The sequence below is a fragment of the Patiria miniata genome, unplaced genomic scaffold, assembly GCF_015706575.1.
Source record: "Patiria miniata isolate m_02_andy unplaced genomic scaffold, ASM1570657v1 HiC_scaffold_22, whole genome shotgun sequence".
In the NCBI taxonomy this organism is placed as follows: Eukaryota; Metazoa; Echinodermata; class Asteroidea; order Valvatida; family Asterinidae; genus Patiria; species Patiria miniata.
The window spans coordinates 1,084,533-1,104,205 of record NW_024037061.1 but is presented as its reverse complement, the minus strand read 5'-3'; the positions used below and the strand labels follow the sequence as shown (position 1 = coordinate 1,104,205).

Here is a 19,673-nt window from a genome sequence, read left to right as displayed (position 1 = left end):
TCATAAGTCTTTGAGTTTACACCACCCGTTACACAACTCGGAGAGATATTTTACTTTGGCATGTTTGGCGCGAATTCCCCGCAATAATTTATGTATTGTTGATGTACCCTAACGTGGCGCGGCCCCTAACGTGGCGCACTTGGATTTTTCGCCGGTAGCGCCTACCTAGAGCAAAATTTTTAACTGAAGTTTCACAGAAAGTGAAATTTCATCAAGTTCTAAACGGTCCTGTTCATAAATCGCGAGTTTATTTACTCGTAACAAAGTTAGAAGGAAAAGCTATTTTGGCGTGATTTTCCGATTTTATTTTCAAGTGCAAAATGAACCCTTTGAAAATGCCCTGAAAAATAAGAAAATAATTTTCTGACAAACATTTGGCTGGGTATGTAAGTAAAGATATTAATTATTTATCAGAATTTATCAAGTTTACAGGAATTCGTAAGTGTTAATTTGGAATTGTCCAAGATTTATTCAAGTGCGCCACGTTAGGGAACACTCCGCCAATTTGTGCCCAATTTCCGGACACCACCGTTTTTGAATTTCGGATTAAATTTTATGAAACTGAAATTGTTCACAGAGGTAAAATAGCAAGCATTGATAAGGTAAAAGTACTAGTATTTCATTGCATGAATTTGAGGTTTGTCAACAAAGAGGTTTGGCAACACTACACGAGGAAAGTCGGGTAAGCTTCGAAGTGCGCCACGTTAGGGAACACGACTATATTATAGGCCGATTGGTGCACAACACGCGGCCGGCCTGCCCTGGGCCGGCCTAAGTAGAAAAAAATACGCCGGCCGCTAGAAAATCAATTTTCTTATAGAAAGACAAACTATAGTTGGATACGTGAGTGGAGAAAATAATAGTTTATCAAAATGTGTCCATGTTAGAGAAATTCTTTAATGTTTACTTCAGGGAATTTGTTAAATTTCAAGTGCGCCTCGTGCGTGTACATGACTCTGTATGGGAACGCGGGCGCAGCCGATTTTGTGCCCAATTTCCGGACGCCATCGGTTTTGAAATTTACTAAATTCAACCATATTATTACTCGCGAAAGTTTAACAGGTTGCAAGCATAAGGTCATAATATTAGTATTTAACTGAAAAGTGTAAATACACAAGTTTACGTACCCATGGTTACACATTGTGGTAGCAGCATTATTGTATTACGTCTTGCACAACCACGCGAAATTTTCAACTTTTCCCTCCGATGATGTGATTGCATAACCGATCATCACATCCGTCATGCGCAGTTTAGTTGCAGTGGCATTTGTGTACTCCAATATTGTCGTGTGCATTAATATGATGATACGCTATCGATTCGTTTGTTTGTGCAATGTTATGATTGCACAACGTTGTGTCACTGAACTGTCAAGCTCCAAGTCTGTGTCGGTGTGTTGTTTCCTTATAAATCTTCGTCATTTCCCGAGCAAATCTCATTTCCTTCTGGATATGACACTGTAAAGATGACAAGGTGACGCTAACAACGAGCTGGTCATGGACTGATTTTAGAGTTAGACGTGAGTATTGTCAAATAGGCCTACTTTAGTTTGGACTTTTGCTCGGTATGAAATTATCACGAAATAACTGCAGCGTATACTCTAAATCAGTACTCAACCATGTCAACCTGTGTTATATTATGTGGATTGTGAAGTGACTGGTCCCTTTTTTGTCTTGATCAAATGAGGCCTAGTTCTAATTTCTATCTGTTCAAATAGTGCTGTCTTTTGTGAATTTTGTCATCTTCAATCTTCATCCTCGCTTTACCGGTGATCACCAGTTTTGTGTTGCCTTTTGTGAATTTTGTCATCTTCATCCTCGCTTTACCCCCCAATTTTCCCCCCCCCCCAAAAAAAACCCTGCCCTCTATCCATAGCACACCTGTTGGTTTGTTATGTCGCTAACTAGTTTGGTATTAAAGTCAATTACCTTAAAAGTGAATTTTGTGTTCCCTTATAAATTATATAAGTTATATTACTAGGAACAGGGCCCTGCACCACACAATCATAGATGAAAGTAAACTCTGAAATATAATTTGCCGGACACATTTGTGCGTTCTGTATAATTAGGGCCCAAAATTGCTGTGTGGTATCAAACAGTCTTAACACAGGGGCGGGACAATTTATTTGTTAACACGGTTTTTTTTCTTTCTTTCTTTTTCTCTTTCTTTTGTAGGATGATTCACTGAAATACAAAGTCGAGACAATCAAGCAGTAAAAATGCCGCCCACTTCAAGGGGAGGGGACAAGCAGCGTGGAAGGGGGCGTAAGCTCTTCCTTGAAGACAGCACCTTCCAGCGCCACTATGACGCCATGGCGAAGAACCGGATCAAGTACGCTGCTGTCCTGACCATGCTGCAGAGAACTGGCACTGAAATATCTCATGGTAGGGCCAAAATGAAAGTACTTCGGCGAACAAAATTAGATTAGAAGACATTTTTGCAGTGGAACCAACAGTATTAAAAACCAGTTCGTGTATTGGTTAAAGGGACACTGCATTCTGGAAAGCGCCTAATTAAAAAGGCTACAAAATGCATTTCGAACGAAATGATGTTAAATCGGAAAGAACATTCAAAAGTAAGATATGTAAACGTCCACATAACCATCCTTTCAAAACTGGGCGTTTTTTTATGTTTCTCACGAGAACGACATTGGGGTCCACTTTTGCGACCCGAAAAAGTTGGGCTATTTGTGATAGTTGTGAATTCAGCTGAAAAGGGTTCGCCTTTTGCGGACGTCTAATGTGCTGTGTGTAATATTAATGTGACACACACACAAGGTGTATCGTACTTTGAATAGAATGACAAGAAAAACGTATGCGTACTCCGTTGTGAACAACCGTTTTTGTTTTGTTTTTCTCTCGGGAGTGGTAAGACATAAGGTTGGTTTCCTTTTCGGAGATTTTAGAACGCAGTGCCCCTTTATAGAATCGCGAAGTGCGTTCATACTACATATACCTGCGGAAATGAACACCAAATCAGTCTATTCGCATTGAAATTTGTTTATAAGACCACAGGAGGATAAACTTCTCTCCTCAGAGTTGACTCATTAAAATTAAGTAAAACAAGTTTTTTTTCAATATGTCTATGCATACTTTTACAGCCTCAAAGGTTCATGCCCTGGCAGCAGCCTGGGCCCACAGTGACAATGAACTTGCCAACTCCCTGCTCGGTCATAACTCCAACGAGTTCGGCCTGGTGGAGGTCCTCAAGGCAGCAACCTTGCTGGATACGAGCCGCAGGATCCGGGAGTGGGAACGCAAGCTGAAGCGTCTGCAGATGCACCCCAAGAAACTGCCGCGCAAGCAGAACCAGGCGGTGGGCAAGATCAAGTCTGTGATTAAGAACCTGACGAGCAACAAGCCCAAGGTCGGTTGAATTCTTCCCAGAAATTTGTGTCAAGTCAAATCTCTTGTTTATTTGTTCCAGGAATTTTGATGTATAGATTGTACGCTTAAGTTACATGTAGGACAAATTTCACAAATGTTTGCGGTGCATTATAGTCAGTGACTTGTGCAAAAGTACAAACTTGCGGTGTTACTTAGACATGCATTTAACAAGATTGCATCGGAGAACGTGATAACAGGCACTGGCTGTTTTCATACACAGGCACGGCGGACGGTTTAAAACGTCAAGATTGCGTTGACTCGCCTCTGGGTGACATCTAAAAATGCTTATCCCTCATGTCTCTTGTACACACACAAAGTCCGTGAAGTCTGTGGAGGTGGACCGTGTGTTGATCTTGAATTGGCCACTGTGCATGGCCTGCAAAGCTCAGAGTATTGAAACATATGAGGTTTCAGCAGGAAAGATCGTACAAATAATGTTGAAACAACTCATGCGTCAGTGTTTGTGGCGTTAAGCTGTATATCAGAAGTTGGGAGGAAAATCTTGCCTTTTGCAAAAATCAAAATTTTCAGCCAAAATAATCCCGGCGCAAAGTGGTTAAATGCGACAAAAGTCAAAACGTACAAATAGAAAGTGAACAGTTTACATGCTAATCCCGATTGATAAAGAGCCTGTCTTTGTTTTTTCAGGCTGGGTCATTGAGCGGTGCGGTGGTGCGTCGTATCAAGCGCTGGATGACTAGCGTTGCCACTCGTGATCTGGAGTTCTTTGCCCTGCACATGCCCAAGGAGCCATGGCAGAAGCTAGCTGACCTTGTGCACTTCAATCCTTGCAAGGTGAGATTCCCCCCACCCCCACCCCCCACCCCCCCCCCCCCCCCACCCACCCCCCATAGGACAATCAAGTATAGGTGGCGGTCTTCATCGTGTAATATATGCTAACGGACACTCAATTTTTGCCGACGGGACGATTTTACTGACACCACCCCTCCTCCTCTAGCGATGCCCGCTACCTCTGGGCCTAACTTCATGGTTCCTCTTACCACAGAATTCGGCACTTATGATCACCAGTTTGTGCTAACCGCGCTAGCATAGTAACCCTTTTAAGCACAGAATCCTTAGTTACCGGATGTACGCATGCGCATGATTCCTTGCTTTTCCTTGTAATGCGCTTACCGTAAGCACGGAATTTTCTGCTAAAGTAAGCAAGGATTTTTCACTAGTAATGGTAAATAGAGCCCAGAAATTGGGCTGCGGTTTTTTCGACCACTCTGTAGAATGAGGGAGTTTCTTTCATCAAAGTTGTCTCTGGATGCATACGACTGCTATTGCATGAACCATTCCACGCTTATTGAAAATCTTCTCAGGACTTCCCCAGCGTGCCCTGGTTCCTGCCGTACTGCTACGGTAAGAGCGCCCCCTATGACTCGACCGTGTACAACTGCAGTAACCTCAGCGAACGCAACGTCAACAACTTGCTGCGGCTGTACGACATCCCGTACGCACATGTCAAGCGGTTCAAGCAGGTGCTGACCGAGGAATCCAAGGAGCTGATTAGTGGGAAGGAGAAGTTGGACACAGTGCTATGGTGAGTCTAAGAGGACCAGCTATTTAAAGAAAAATGAATAAGCTTTAACCCTTTCCTTACCAGGGGCAACTTTTGTTGACAAGGAACTGCCCCCTGCTGCTCACCATAGGCGACTTTAGTCAATCAGGAAACCACACAAAGTACACCCTCAACACAGATTTATTCACTACTTCTCAGAAAGGCGGCATGTTGGTGTGTTTGGCCGCCCATACATCAACATCGGATCGTTCTAATGGTGTAGTTTATTCTGGTGTCACCATTACAAAGCTTCTTAAAAAAACTGCTTCAGAAGTATCCACGCACAACTTGAGGTATGGAGTGCCATTTGGTCATGTGGTGAAATGGCTTGCAGTTTGATAAATGGGGCCAGATGAACAAAAAGGCATAACTTTCGTATTATTTGCACATTTTGACTTTATTTTTACATCACATAAACGAGTAAGGTTCAAGGAACAAACTTTACACAAAACACCCACGATTTTAATCACTCGTTGGCAGTGAAAATCTGGGTTGGAAAAAAGTGAGTTTTCAACTTGTGGTCATTTTTTCATGCTCTAGTGAATTCCGCACAACTGAGCAAACAATTTGGTCCTGGGGAGAGCTAAGTCAATAAACAATGTGGTAATGAAAGGGTTAAGACCAGTTTGTACTTCACGCGAAAGCAAAAGCGGAACAAATTTCATGACGTCAACAACTGTTTCATTGTGACCCCTCGATTACAAGTGTAATGGACCTTTAAGTCACCGTATACTCAGCTAGCCAGTTCCGATCTGTTACAGCTTAATGACTTGTACGTTGAATCCTTTCGCGATGAAACTTTGTCCGATGTGAAAACATTTGCGTGAACATTTTTATATTTTCCGTGCCTTCCCATCAAAAGGTGATTAGAAATTGTCTCTTGATTTTATAGGTACTATGAAGATCTGAGCTGCCCCGCTGTCGACGCAGTGATCATGCACAGAATCATGGCAGGCGAACCAGTGAATCTTCCCTACGGGAAACTCATGGAGCGTCTTCTTATCATCAAGGTCATGAGAGAGGGTGAGACACAAATCTTGTTCAGAGTGCCGCTACTTTCACGAAAGGGCTGTCTTGTCAGAAATTGGGGTTTTTTTTATACTAAGTAAGCATCTGTGCGCCATAAAATTGGTGGCAGATGATCTTAGATCTAACAGGTGGAGATACAGCTGCATAGCCTGAGCTGTACGATTAAAAAAAAACATTAGAAAACACCATTGATGTGTCACCAGATGCAAGTTATGATTTTCCGTTCTCTTTTTTTTTTTCTGATTATAGAAATGATGGCAACTCAGAAGAAGACCATTGCCGAGTTCTATCAGATCCTTCTACCGATTGCAGAGCACAGGCTGTCAGAGATTAAGTAAGTTTTTGATCAGCATTCTGTCACACTTTAATTGAGGATATTTGGGATGTTTTGTTACTGTTGGTGGCAGTTGGACAAGTTTGGCATTTTTTGGCTTAGAGATTTCCCAACTAATTTTGTATCAAATGCATCAAAATCTGGACTGTCTTTGTGGGGGTTCCAGAAAGGCAAGGTAGCAATAATATGCCGTCACGTCTCTCTGTCTTTGCAGCGGTGAGGAGATACTTAAAGTAGAAAGATTGCAGGTAGCACCATGTGGAAAGTAACTCTTCTTGGAAGAAGTCTGGTTCTGAAAAGAACTGGTTGGTTGAGTGTAGAACTCAACGTTTCAGACAGTGTGCTCCGTCCATCTTCAGGAGGAGATACTTGTGCAGAGTTGAAACCAAAATAAACCAGCACATTCTTAACGTTTGGTCATCACAGAATCCTCTTCATCTGTTCTTCATCATTTCTCCTTTCTTGACATCCTTGCAGTGTTACAATTGATGCACCTGTGGTCGTGATCGGAGACCGTTCGCAGTCCATGAGTGTGGCGGTGCAGACCAGTACCATCATCGCCAGCCTGCTGTGTGCCATCTCCAAGGCAGAGCTATGCTTCTTCAATCGTTCCAACCACACGCCTCCGCACTTGCCAAGGACTGTTGAGGAGGTAAAGTTTGGTTGTTAGACAAAGCCGTAATAAATCTCACTACAAGCAAGTTCGGGTGAAGACTATAAACAACTAATCGTTAAAAGTTCATGACATTTCTGACGATAGCACACTTATGGCAACTTTGTTAACGTGTTGCTCCCTGCTATGTATAATGATGCTTGATGCTTTTGGTAACCAGTGATGCATCAGTTAAATGCAACAAGAGGCAGCAGTAGATTCTGTTGTATCGCCTTCGCACTATGCAGTTACCATGCTAAATGCAACAAGATGCAACATTGGATTCTGTTGTATCCCCGTGGCACTATGCAGTTACCATGCTAAATGCAACAAGATGCAACAGTGGATTCTGTTGTATCCCCATGGCACTATGCAGTAACCATGCTAAATGCAACAAGATGCAACGGTGGATTCTGTTATATCATCTTGGCACTATGCAGTTACCATGCTAAATGCAACAAGATGCAACAGTGGATTCTGTTGTATGGCTGGGGCACTATGCAGTTCCCATGCTAAATGCAACAAGATGCAACAGTGGATTTTGTTGTATTGACGTGGCACTATGCAGTTACCATGCTAAATGCAACAAGATGCAACCAAGTGTGGGACTTAAGTTGACTGTTAAGTGCAGTAGTATGCAGCAATTTTTACCACTTTTGTTTTCCGTTGCATTAAGCAGGATAAGATTAAGGACATTTTTAGAGAATCCCCTTGTTTCACTATCAAAAGAAATTTTAAAATAAAGCTTTTTGTTATAATTTTTCTTCAGGCGCTTCATCTGGCCACAACAATGACTGCCGTAGGAGGCACGGCCCCTGCTGCCAGCCTGTATCCTTATTACCAGGCCAAGAAAGTGGTCAAGACTTTCATCGTTGTCACCGACGAGGAAGAGAATGATCCCCTCATGATCAACCACATGGCAAAGTAGTAAGTTTCAGAGAAACAAGACGCTGTTGTACCTTGTGCTGTTGTTGTTCAATTCAACCCTGCGGTTCTTGTCAGAGGGGTGGGTGTTTGGCTAGGCTTGTCAGGGTCAATACTTCAGCACAGGTGAAAGGGGCTACACCATGTTATTCGCTTATGTTTGAGTGAGTAACTTGTGAAATATCAATAGGCACAAAGAGACACTTCATTGCGAGTAACCGCCACTAGACACTTCTGAGAGAAAACAGCCAATCTAACTGTAAACTGGCCAGCCCTCTAATCTATCTTAATCCTTTGTTCAAAGAGTGGCTTTATAATCCCTAACAATTAGTGTAATAAAGCCACGTGCTGTCACACAGCTGATATTGACAAGTGCAGGGGATTAGCAGCAGTATCTGATAGTTTGTTGACAAAGGGATTAACAAGATAAGAGTGTACCACTAGAAGTACTGTAATCTTTCCGAGTTTACAGGCCCTAACTGGGAAAGCTGCTAGAAGCACTTACACCTGATGTAGACCAGCAGAAATACAGATCCCCAAGGTAAAGGGGACGAACCTGTGTGCACAGGAACGGAGTGCCCATCTCTCTTTCGAAGCGATTGGGCCAGACTCATATGCTGCTGTAGGGGGATCTCCACAGCCAGTCTGTTACCTTCCCAACATTGAATAATGCAGGTACCCATTTAACACCTGGGTCGAGAGGAGTAATTGAGGTAAAGCGCCTTACTCAAGGGCACAACACGCATGACCATGGCGGGGCTCGAACCCACAACTTCACGATCATGAATCCTGTGGCTAGACCACACGAACCCCCAAACTTGTTGTCAAAGTAACCACTTTTGCTCTTCCGTTTTGCTTCTCCAGTTTCGACGATGTGTTTGAGAAGTACCACAGGGAAGTCTACCCGGCCAAGTTGGTCTTCGTCTCCTTCCTGAAGCAGCAGCACTCCACCGGCAAGATGGTTCGGAAGCTCCAGGCCAGAGGCTTCCGGCCGATTCAGTTCCGCTTGGACGAGCAGCGCCCCGATCTGCTCAAGCTCAACAAACTACTTGGACTCCTCTCCATGGAAAGCCAGGACTTCAACGCCAACGTCCAGGCTATCGAAGCCGAAATCCGGGATGAGGGGCTGAAGCAAGCTATGGAGAAGTTGGTGGTCTGAGGATTGAATACAGAATGAAGTCTCATCCTATAAAGACTGTATACAGGGTTCCATACAGTCATGGAAAAGTCCTGGAAAAAATCATGGCATTTAAAGTTATCATGGAAACCCATGGAAAAATCATGGAATTTAAAGCTATCATGGAAACCCATGGAAAAATCATGGAATTTAAAGCTATCATGGAAAATCATGGAAAAAATTGTGGAATATTGAAAGGGCCCATATGCAATGTAATTTTTTTAATGCAATCCTTGGACATACACCTTTGTGCACCATTTGATCCAAGTTTCAATTTCCGTTAGTGCCATTTTCAAGGGAATTTAGGTGCCCTTTTTTATGCTAAGGCAAATTTCCATTTTCATGGGCAAATGTGTGATGTCATTTCAGTTAGGAACCTCAATATGACAGCTATTTCAGCACCAAAAGTTCCAGATTTTTGGATATTTCACTGTCCTAAATTTTCTTTTATTTGGTGATTTGTAATGTAAGTACATGGCAGTAGGCCAGTGAGCAAACTTTTCTCACAAATATTTTCAATTATCAATTTTTTTGGTTCACAGTTTGAACAGAAAACCCTTAAGTGAACAGTGTCGTCCTGAAATGACATCACAGCAACAGCGCCCTCGTTTGTCCGGAAAAACATGGAAAATTTTAAAAGTTTAAAAAAATTTCACTTTTGAATAAAATTAACCAAAAAGGGATGTAAAATATTTTTCAAACATTTAAAAGGAGTAGAAAGTTACACAAAATATTTTCTTCAGCTTCATTTAATGAACCCTTTAAAGTTATCGTGGAAAGTCATCGAAAAGTCGTGGAATTTTTTGTTGTTTTTTTCATGGAAAGATAATTTTCCAAGAACAAAGGCAAGTCCTGCACAACTCATATGTGATGAAGCGCAGTATTTATTTTAGCATGATGACTGGCTAGTGTATTATAAATTGGTTCCTATGAAGCCAAAACAGCATAGGAATTGGTCATGGAAAGCCCTATTTTTTTCTGTAAGTTAAACCTAGGCAATATTATGAAGTTATTAAAAAGAAAGTCGTTACTACATATGCAATATCATTAGTAAGGTCATCTGTTTTGTAAACATAAATAATATACCTTTATTTTCTTTAAATGACATAAGATTTTTGCCTTTAAAAGGCGAGTGTACTGTTTGTGCCGAATAAACAAAAACGGATCAAAATCCAGGAGAAATGTAATAGATTTCTACATGTTGGAGGTGTCTCTATTCTTTGTTTATTTTAATTTACTAAAAATGAATACACAACAGGTTTATTTGCGCCTCTAGCGATACATATCCATTGCCCTCTTTAAGTTCCGCACAAAATCGGACATTGCCCTTTTAACTGAGACATTTTTCAATCGAAGTAATTTGTTAATCGCAACGCCAACTTAACTGTTGACGTTTAAAGAGACATCGTCGTGACTTTCTTGCGTTTTGTGAGGTTATATCCGTCTTCAGTTAAGTGTTTTTTAGCTGGGAAAGGGATGTGTTGTCACGCTGCGAATAGTTTTCACACGTGAAACCATGAAAATACTAAAGCCTTTCAGTGGCATCGGTATTAAACATTTTGATTGGGCCCCTCCTCCAGCAGGTATAACGCCCTCTAGCGGTGCGTTAGGTGCCAAAGGTCGTTCGATTGCAGTGGATGAATATATATTGTATCAACCCCAAGACTGTTTGAACCAAACTGAAATGCATATGACTTAAATGTAATATGCCAAAAGTATAATATTTTAACCAACATGAGTAAAAACGCAGCAAACCGCATTAATGCGGTTGTCTTCAGCGCAGCCCAATGACGTGATATTAAAATAATTTCTACCGGCCGATTGACGGAAGCACATGCATTCCACCATCCAAAATAGTGATGCAACCGTTTGGAAACACCATTAGACAACAATACTCTTGAAACAGGCCCAATATAATTTTTTTCAATATGCATAGGCCTAAGCGAAGTCGGTCTATGGACAAGCAATTCCTTATTGGACATTTATTAACCTTCAATTTCTGGCATAATGTTTGTAGGCCGTTGTGATTGTTAAATAGTGAAAAGAAATCGATGCAGTCCAAACATGTTTCTGTTGTGCGAACGCTGAATTACACGTACGACGTAAATTTGTTTCCATGGTAAAATATATTGGTTCCCTGTCTCGGTAGCGCTGTGATAACAAACAGGCAAGCAGCGTAATATTGCTGGTCTCATATGACAATTGATTTTGTTTTTATACGAGGCCTATTTCGCAAATGGTTCCCGTCTGCTTGCTATTTAGCAAAGATCTACCTACGTGTTCGAGTGAGACTGAGTCAAGGCAGTACAACTATCGGCCTGATCTCAGTTCTAAATCAAACTACTAGTTCTTAATCTGATTTCAAAACACCAAACTTGATAAGCAATTCACACGAAAGCATCGTCATATTTCATTTTGACCATGAAGGGAAATTTAATTCTTGCGGTGATGGTGGCGTCATGCACCGCAGCGTGCGGGTGCTTTATCGGCCAATGTGAGCCGGGCTGGGTTCAGTTCAGAGATCACTGCTACAAGTTCGTGCCCCGTAGTAAGCTGTCGGTTACGTTCCATGAAGCTGAGGCGTACTGCCAGGGGTTCTCCACCCTAAACGGGACGGGCCACCTAGCTTCAGTGCAGGACCAAGATGAGAACGATTTCATCTTGGACATAGCCACGATGGCCGGCATGCGTGGAAACTTTTGGATTGGTTTCACCGATACCCAGAATGAAGGTAAGATTCAAGTTATAGAACTTTAATTTCCATACTCACAAGCGCAGTACGTCATTTAATTTAAACGTAACATAAAATATGTCATATTTCCGGTAAACTTTTCAATTATGAATTTTAAAAGACCAACAAACGGACCAAGTGACTACAGACGCACCCAATCATAGGCCTACATGCTGGAAATTGGTTGTGCAGTTGAAGGAGACAAACCGTGAAGAAAGCGAGTCATTTTGACTGTAAACAAGAGCGAGTGCGCAATAACCTCTGGCCGTCTTGCATGAAAGTCTTGCATGAAATCTATCAAAACGATCTACAAAACGAGCTCAAAAACATTGACTAAAATTGTTGAACAAAAGCTTTGGAAAGTTATAATTGTTGACTTGTTTTGACTATTCTTAGACCAAAAAGGTATTATGAATTGGAATACATATGTGCTTGGCCGGTATTTAACAAGTCCATTTAAGGCCGACTGGGGGCTATAGTCGCCAATGATACCCCTCGCCTTCGGCTCAGGCTGTTATATTAGCAGCGTCTATTCCAGTCTTAAACGGACTTGTTTAAAACCGGCCAATCACACACTTTTATTACGATAGGAGACGTGGTGTATAGCTCCATTGTTATATTTGTATTATTTGTTTACAAAACCCGAAGGAACATTTGTCTGGACAGACGGTAGCCCCACTCCGTACAAAAACTGGAGATCAGGCAGCCCAGACGACGGAGGGTCTGGTAGGAGTGAGGACCAGGCGGAGATGAGCTCTACCAGAGAATGGAACGACACCAATGGCGACAGTAAGACCCTACGCCGCGGCTTCATGTGCAAGATGCCCGTCTTCGACAAGAAGAAGTTTGTCACCAGGGCATGCTCTGGCAAGTAAACCTGGACATATACATAGTCCGATAATGATTGCACCACGTATCAGAGGCCGACAGGCCGAACAAAGGTCCAATTTGCACGGGGACATATATTGGGGGCACTTAATGAATTTTTAATGCTCGCAAGACTAAATTTCTATGTATGTTTATACAGATGACAATAAATTCTGAATCTTGAATGTTTTAGTAACCAAAAAATAAAATTTAAAACAAGTAAACAAAGGCTTTATAATACCAAACCGTTTGAAACTTGTTATCCAAAGAATGCTTTATTTTACTCAGTAACATAATAATGCAAACAATAAGACACTGCATTAATAAACAAATTTTGTAAACTGTTTCCTAATGGAACAAGTAGTATAGTAGACTATGTCCCGGCGAAGTGGAGCCACACGGCAAAGCGGAGCCACGAGGCGAATTGAGCAGAGACTACCAGTAGACAGTGACCGTAATCGCTCGGTGCAAATAGTCTTTGCTCCAATGGCCGCCCGATTGCCAGTCTCGCGATGGATTTGTTACAAGACGGATGTTAGTGTATTAAGAGACTAATACAAACGCAACGCGATACAGTAGTTTTTATTGGGAATTTACATATACTGTGTAACGTGGATTTTTCTTTTTAGAAACACGTGGTACATTAGTATTTTATTGTATTGTCTTGGATATCTGTGAGTTAGTGTGTGGATTTAGGCGATCAGAGTGCGTTGTGATTTATAGTTAGATTGATGGTTCTCCTTATGAGCACACAGGCACTGGCCTACATGTACGTGAGAGGTAAAACCTCATACCTATCAAGCGGGACTTGCATTCTGTTGCAGTATCTTGATTGAGGATTCAAATTTGCTTTGTGAAGGGTTGGCCCTAGTGGTTGTCCCACGAGCGCGACGGGAACCGGGAACAATAGTCCGTTGTGTGAACTTGTGTCCCATGTGCCACAAGGCGACTCGCGAAGTGCACTATGGACCACGCAAGATGGGATATCACACTGCCGTTGCCATGCATAGATCGACCAATCAGGATCCAGGTTTCAATTTTGCTTGAAGACAAATGCACTTAAATAGTTACACCACATATTCTTCATCAAAGTAATCAGAGACTATTTTCCTCCAAGCCGTCGGCCGCAGTATGGTACCGTAAAGCGCCCGAGGTGTTCATCTTGTTTTTGTCTTGCGTCCTGTCTTCTCTCCGCTTCATGAATGTCACTATAGCAAAAACGAGAAACGCGGACAGAAACATCGCACCACTCGTCAGGAAAGGCGCTACGTAATTCCCAGTGGCGTCGTAGATCTTACCTGAAAATGCAAAACAACACTCGAAAGTAACCAATAGGTCGTGTACGCACCTTTCTTTTGCAGCAAAATTACACCAAATGAAAAATAAATTGACTTCAATGACTGAGAAGAATTGTGATCTTGATCATCTTGACAGTGGAAAAAGTGGTATTGGGACATTCACCATTGGGTGTTTTTTCCCAAATGTTTGCCTTTCAAGATAAAAAGTCTTTCAAGTCTAAACGTCACACATGCGCATTATAACTTGCGGTCAATATCTTGGAGCTTAATAGCACAGTAATGTGTTATGTGTTGAACATATACTGGTTTAGAAAATACAGGTTACTAGCCGAATGCCATGCTATGTATGCTGCTTAAGACTGGTCGATCCCCAGTGATTTTTGCATGGCCCAAAACATGCTAAGCATATCTGCTTAAAAACTCGATGGAGTTTGGTCTTCAACATAATGTGAACACGTAGATAAGGGTAACTTAATTTTATGCACTATGTTACAAGAAATCTCTTTTTAATACTTCTTAGCCTGTTTTTCTCTTTTTCTTGTGGTCTATCATGAAGATAAAGTAGTTTTTATTGGGAATTAACATATACTGTTTAACGTGGATTTTCTCTTTTAGAAACACGTGGTACATTAGTATTTAATTGTATTGTTTGGTTATCTGTGAATTAGTGTGTGGTTTTTAAGTGTGTTATCAGATTTGTCAGTGGGCATCAAATTTCTATGTTTTTAACGTAGACAATAAACAGAATTGAATTGAATTGATTGAATTAAATTGAATTGAATTGAATTGAATAAAATTGATGTTGTGACGATTAAAAAGGCAGAAACTGAATGTTTCGAACAATGCGCCCTGCCCATCGTCAGGAGATAATCGTATAGAGGAATTTACCATGTGAACATTCAACTGTTATTACAATGTAGGCCTATAAAATATGCGTACTCACCAGCAACAACCGATCCAATGCCATTGAAGAGGTATATGGAAGCCCATACCAAACTCAGAGCAGCCGGCACCTGCGACGCACTGGCAACATTCTTCATGTTCACGATCAACAGAGGAGTGGATGCACCGAGGAAAGCTCCCAAAACGACAGTGTAGCCGACCAAGAAAACGTAGCTGTCCGACACGGGGTTCAAGGAAGAAGTGACAGTCGCCCCGAGAATCACCAGCAACTGGAGCTTGAAGGAGCCAATGTGGTTCCTGTCCACGAACCAACCGTGGGTGGAGCGCGTGACTACGGATACCAGACCGTAGACGAAAACCAACATGGCGCTCTGGTCACGCGACCAGCCAGCTTCCCTCGACCGCTCCGGTAGATGAATAAGGTTTACCATTATCGCCATTGAGTGCAAACTGTTGGAGATCAGAACTAACATCGCTTTGACGTTCGCGAAGATCTGGAAGCATCTAAGATACTCTAGAAAAGCGTTGGCTGAATTGGTTCTTTCTTTATTACTAGTTCCAATGTCTTCGTGCTGAGGGGTTTTACTGAGGCTGGCCTTGAGCGGCCGGAAGAGGGCGCAAGCGGCAACCCCGTGCAACTGCAACGCTCCAATGATAAACATGGCGCCCCTCCACCCGTAGCTGACGACCAGGAGACGGATTAAGGGCGGGAAGACCATCTGACCAACGTTCAGTCCAAGCACAGCTAGCCCATTGGCCAATACGTAGCGTCTCTTGAAGTAGTGTGAGATCATGATCATGCTTGGCGATACGGTCATTACAGCTCCAACACCTGAACAAAGTTTTAAAATGTTAATTGGTCTTCCAATTCAAAAGTTACCTTCAAGTTCAACACTTCGGACGTGATTCTCATTCAGCCGGTAAGTGTATACCTGACGTCAAAGTTCTACTAGTGGAAGGAATGTTGCAACCTGACGCCTCTGTTTCCTTCATATATCATCTCAATGAAGGTCAGTCATTGCAAAAATGTTGAAAATTAAGACGACATGAATCTGGGACTGAGAAACCTTTCAAATTTTGTTAGGAAATACTTATTTAGAGAAAAGTTTCTTAATTCTCCATAGACTTGGTACATGACCGAAGAAGTGGCGTCTGGATACTATACTTTCTTTCCCTATTAATGATTGTTATATTCTGAGCGATACTATTACAGGCGGATTAAGTTCGCAGGGTATCAAATGTGGTACCAGTTATAATGTCTTGACTTTGAACAATCGGTTTTCACTTTAAATCGGCAGTTTTGTCTCCGAAACTAATGTTCGTACGAGCCTTTAAAACTGAGTTGGAGCCGATCGGCGTTCACAAGTCAATTACAAGTGAGTGGGCTGTGACAAAGACATATCTGTATCTTTATAATTATTACTGTAACTTGGCTTGCAAGGAAATTGTGATTTGACTTATGCAAACGTGAAACATCAGGACATTAAGACTGTTATCACTATTCATAAACATTTATGGTCAAAGGACATTTTTATAGTCTCTTCCTGCGCAGAGCGCCCTCATTGTCAACAGGTCTTTGTTCCTCTGCAATGCGCATGAGCAGACACGTTGTACTCTCATTGTCACTTAATTAACGAAACATGCCCACATTGAGGGCGCTCTAAGCAAGCCCTCAGTCAATTCAAAGCCCGTCCCTCCAAATATATACAGCTGAAACTGACTCACCGAGCAACCCATTGCAGACGTAGAGCTGGCCAATGTGGGAGGTTTTTGATCCCAGTATCGTTGCAAGTCCAGTGACTGCTGCTCCGAGCATGGACACACGGCGTATGCCGACCCGAGACGCCAGAACGCCGACAAAAAAGCCTGACCGAAATAACAAAATTGTGTGATCAACAAAAGCAGTGGAGCAACAATTTGTTTCGGGAGGGATGCAGCTCCCTCCATTAAAACCGCTGATTCATTTCCTCAATGGAAACATATTATAAAGAAAAGGGGGGTTATAGATACATGTATAGTAAAGTAATGTCTCGAGCCAATGGCCAATCAGGCCGGCGTTTATCTCCGATTTCAGTGGCATGAAACGACTGATGTCTATTCCCCCTGGATGGGATGCCAGTCCTAGGTTACTCCCCAGCTAATGCCGCTACTCCTAGCTAGGTGGAGAGAGGCAAGTGGGGATGAAGTGGCTTGCCCCGCAAGGACGCAACCTATGGCCAGCAGCTGGATAGACCATTAGATAGATCCGATAGACCATAAGACCTACATAATTATTTCCAGTTTGCTTTTATTTGAAAAAGGGGATTAAAATCATCACATTGATTTCTATTTTCGTCTTTCTTTATAGTTTAACCTCATTGTTACGTAATTGTGCCCTTCCATATAGCGTTAAGTTTAACCGCCTTTAGTTTTCGTCTGTTACGTAATAATAAATAATTTGGGAGGCTAATCATCCTTACTCGCAGCTGGTATGCTGTGCGAAGGACGCGTCTACAACGTGGACGGGCCGCTGGCACATAAAGGCGCCGCCTATGGCTGCCGGCCTGAGATCGAAAATGTTTGATTTTTCCAGAGGGAGGAAAACCGGAGAGCCCGGATAAAAACCCTCATGGTACAGGAGAGAACCAACGCACAACTCTACTCACATGTGATTCGCGGCCAGGATTCGAACCGTGGTCACCTTGCTGAGAGGCGAGCGCTTTTAATACGCACAAGCCACCCATGCCACCGACGTATGTCGATCGTTATCAACTGTTTGTCGCAGTCAAATCTCTATTACCTTGTCTTCTTCAGTGCAAATAATAGTATTAGCGAACTCTTTGATAAGGACAGGGTCCTTTCATTTTGTTAGCGAACTGGCCTATTGTCCAAGGGGGAGCACGAGTGTCACCATGGGCGTCGCGAGAGGGGGGGGGGGGGCGCAAGAGTGGCACTCCCCCCCCCCCCTTCGGAAAACGGGGGAAAAGGGGGGAAAAAAAGAAAATGAGGACCGAAGCCATATTGCTGTTAATTTGATGGGGGTGGGGGGGGGGGGCAAATGCTCCACTGCTCACGCTCGGAAATATGATAAATTGAGAATATAATGAAAAAGTTAAGGAATTTTGGGGAAAATCTGCTTTGCCCACCCCCCCCCCGGAAAAAATCCTGGCGACGCCCATGAATGCCACACAGCCCTCCTGATAGATTAAAGTGTATTATTTAGGGAATAAATGTGTGTTTGGGAGGTATTATAACACTCTGTTTAACACCGGTTTGAGTCTGGATGGGCGATAATTACCCGAGGCGAAGCCGAGGGTAATTATCGCCCATCCAGACTCAAACCGGTCTTAAACAGAGTGTTTAATACTGACCGAACACACATTTATTCCCATTCATAATTACCTTTTCGGTCCAATATAAAAAAATGTCAAAAACTAGACGTTGCCAACCATTTTGTTCAACAATTTTACATCATGTTTTTAGAAACACCCCTCTGACTATAATATGGAATGCCCCTCCACAACTCGTTACCTAATAGGGACATTGGCGTGCGCGTCGCGCGTACTGCGCGATGTCGCGCAAAACGCAGCTGGGCTGGTGAAGTGTGAATTTTGGACCATGAAATACTGATTCACTAGTACATTGCGCATGCATACGGGAGGAAAGTGAACGTTCAGCCAATGAAACGTTAAAAGGCACCGGATTTCATAGGAGTCCAAATTTCATGTGACACTGGAAAAGCGTTTAAGACCAGCTAGCCATGTCTTTATCATCCGTTTAAGACCGGCCACGTGACGGGTTCTCGACCAATAGGAATGCGTAAACTGTCTGAGGTATTTATGAATATTTGTTTATAATTAAAAACAATCCAACAGAACAGGACATAATTTTTTTTAAATATTATTTCAACTGCAGCCAATTCAGCTCCATAATAGGCCCTGTTATGGAATCAACTGGTCTCCCATCATGGGAAATCAGCTTTAGAGGCAGGAAAAAAACCCAGAATATTAATTTTAGAGGAAAACCCAAAGAATCAATTTTATAGGGACTGAAAACCCAATCCACATATTGGCTCAGGCAGGAATCGAACCCGGGTCACAGCGGTGGGAGACAGGAAATTAAGTACCGCTACGCCAAGCTTAAATCCTTTATAAGCAACATAGGCAAATATACAACTTGATAAACCTACAGTACCCAAACTAACAAAACAACTATCCATCCCAACCAAGAAGTACTTACACAAAGGGCTTGCCACCAGCATGGGCATGCTGACAAGCCAACTTGCATTCGTAGCAGACAACTCGAACACTTCCTTCCATTCTGTGTAGAATACTCCGAGTGTTAGCAGATAGCCATTGCTCAGCATGGTACCGACATGTGCACCGAGCAGCACGACCCAAGCCCAGCCGCCATCCTGCGATCTCCCCATGTCAAAATACGACAGAAGGATTCACCAGTGCACTACCATGTCTTGCGTTTGGCATCCACTTCAGTTCAATGCACGACCATCGTGACATAACTACATGTCACAGGCACGATATATCCTTTACGCAAACTGACCTGCAATGTGCACTCTTTCCACCAAGGACAAAAGTCGTGACTCGTTGACCAATGCAAGATTTTAATTGTGAATTTGTGATATAAAAAGGGAACGTTGGAGAGACCAGACAACGCAAATACACAATGGTGTTGCAACCTTACTCGCATAATATATCCAGCTTATGCGCATGGATTTTCTAAAGCACATAATCAAGCATCCATACAAGCAGGTTCGACCTCCGTCATGCTGCGCGTAGCAACGGACACCGTCCGATGCTTTGTATTATTTTCAT

At 42.6% G+C, this 19,673-nt stretch overlaps 3 protein-coding genes across 4 annotated transcripts; 2 read left to right on the top strand and 1 right to left on the bottom strand.

Annotated features, from left to right (window-relative positions):
• Nucleotides 1-1,343: 1,343 nt before the first annotated feature.
• On the top strand, nt 1,344-9,572 carry LOC119730532. Its single transcript, XM_038203501.1, has 10 exons — nt 1,344-1,516; nt 2,172-2,381; nt 3,098-3,363; nt 4,032-4,178; nt 4,709-4,929; nt 5,840-5,970; nt 6,226-6,310; nt 6,788-6,962; nt 7,732-7,889; nt 8,751-9,572. The coding sequence occupies exons 2-10, from the start codon at nt 2,216-2,218 to the stop codon at nt 9,043-9,045; spliced, it is 1,644 nt and encodes a 547-aa protein (XP_038059429.1). The 5' UTR covers nt 1,344-1,516; nt 2,172-2,215; the 3' UTR covers nt 9,046-9,572.
• Nucleotides 9,573-11,511: 1,939 nt separating this feature from the next.
• On the top strand, nt 11,512-12,669 carry LOC119730607 (echinoidin-like). The gene is made up of 2 exons (XM_038203595.1): nt 11,512-11,794; nt 12,443-12,669. Exons 1-2 carry the CDS (start codon nt 11,512-11,514, stop codon nt 12,667-12,669), a joined length of 510 nt encoding a protein of 169 aa, XP_038059523.1.
• A 127-nt stretch (nt 12,670-12,796) lies between these two features.
• LOC119730527 (monocarboxylate transporter 13-like) lies at nt 12,797-19,466 on the bottom strand. 2 transcript variants are annotated; one of them, XM_038203492.1, is made up of 4 exons: nt 19,081-19,466; nt 16,588-16,728; nt 14,903-15,694; nt 12,797-13,959 (listed from the first exon to the last, which is right to left on the bottom strand). In XM_038203492.1, exons 1-4 carry the CDS (start codon nt 19,268-19,270, stop codon nt 13,757-13,759), a joined length of 1,326 nt encoding a protein of 441 aa, XP_038059420.1. In that variant the 5' UTR covers nt 19,271-19,466; the 3' UTR covers nt 12,797-13,756. The 2 variants fall into 2 exon arrangements, with proteins under 2 accessions (XP_038059420.1, XP_038059421.1); XM_038203493.1 differs by lacking the exon at nt 16,588-16,728.
• Nucleotides 19,467-19,673: the final 207 nt, after the last annotated feature.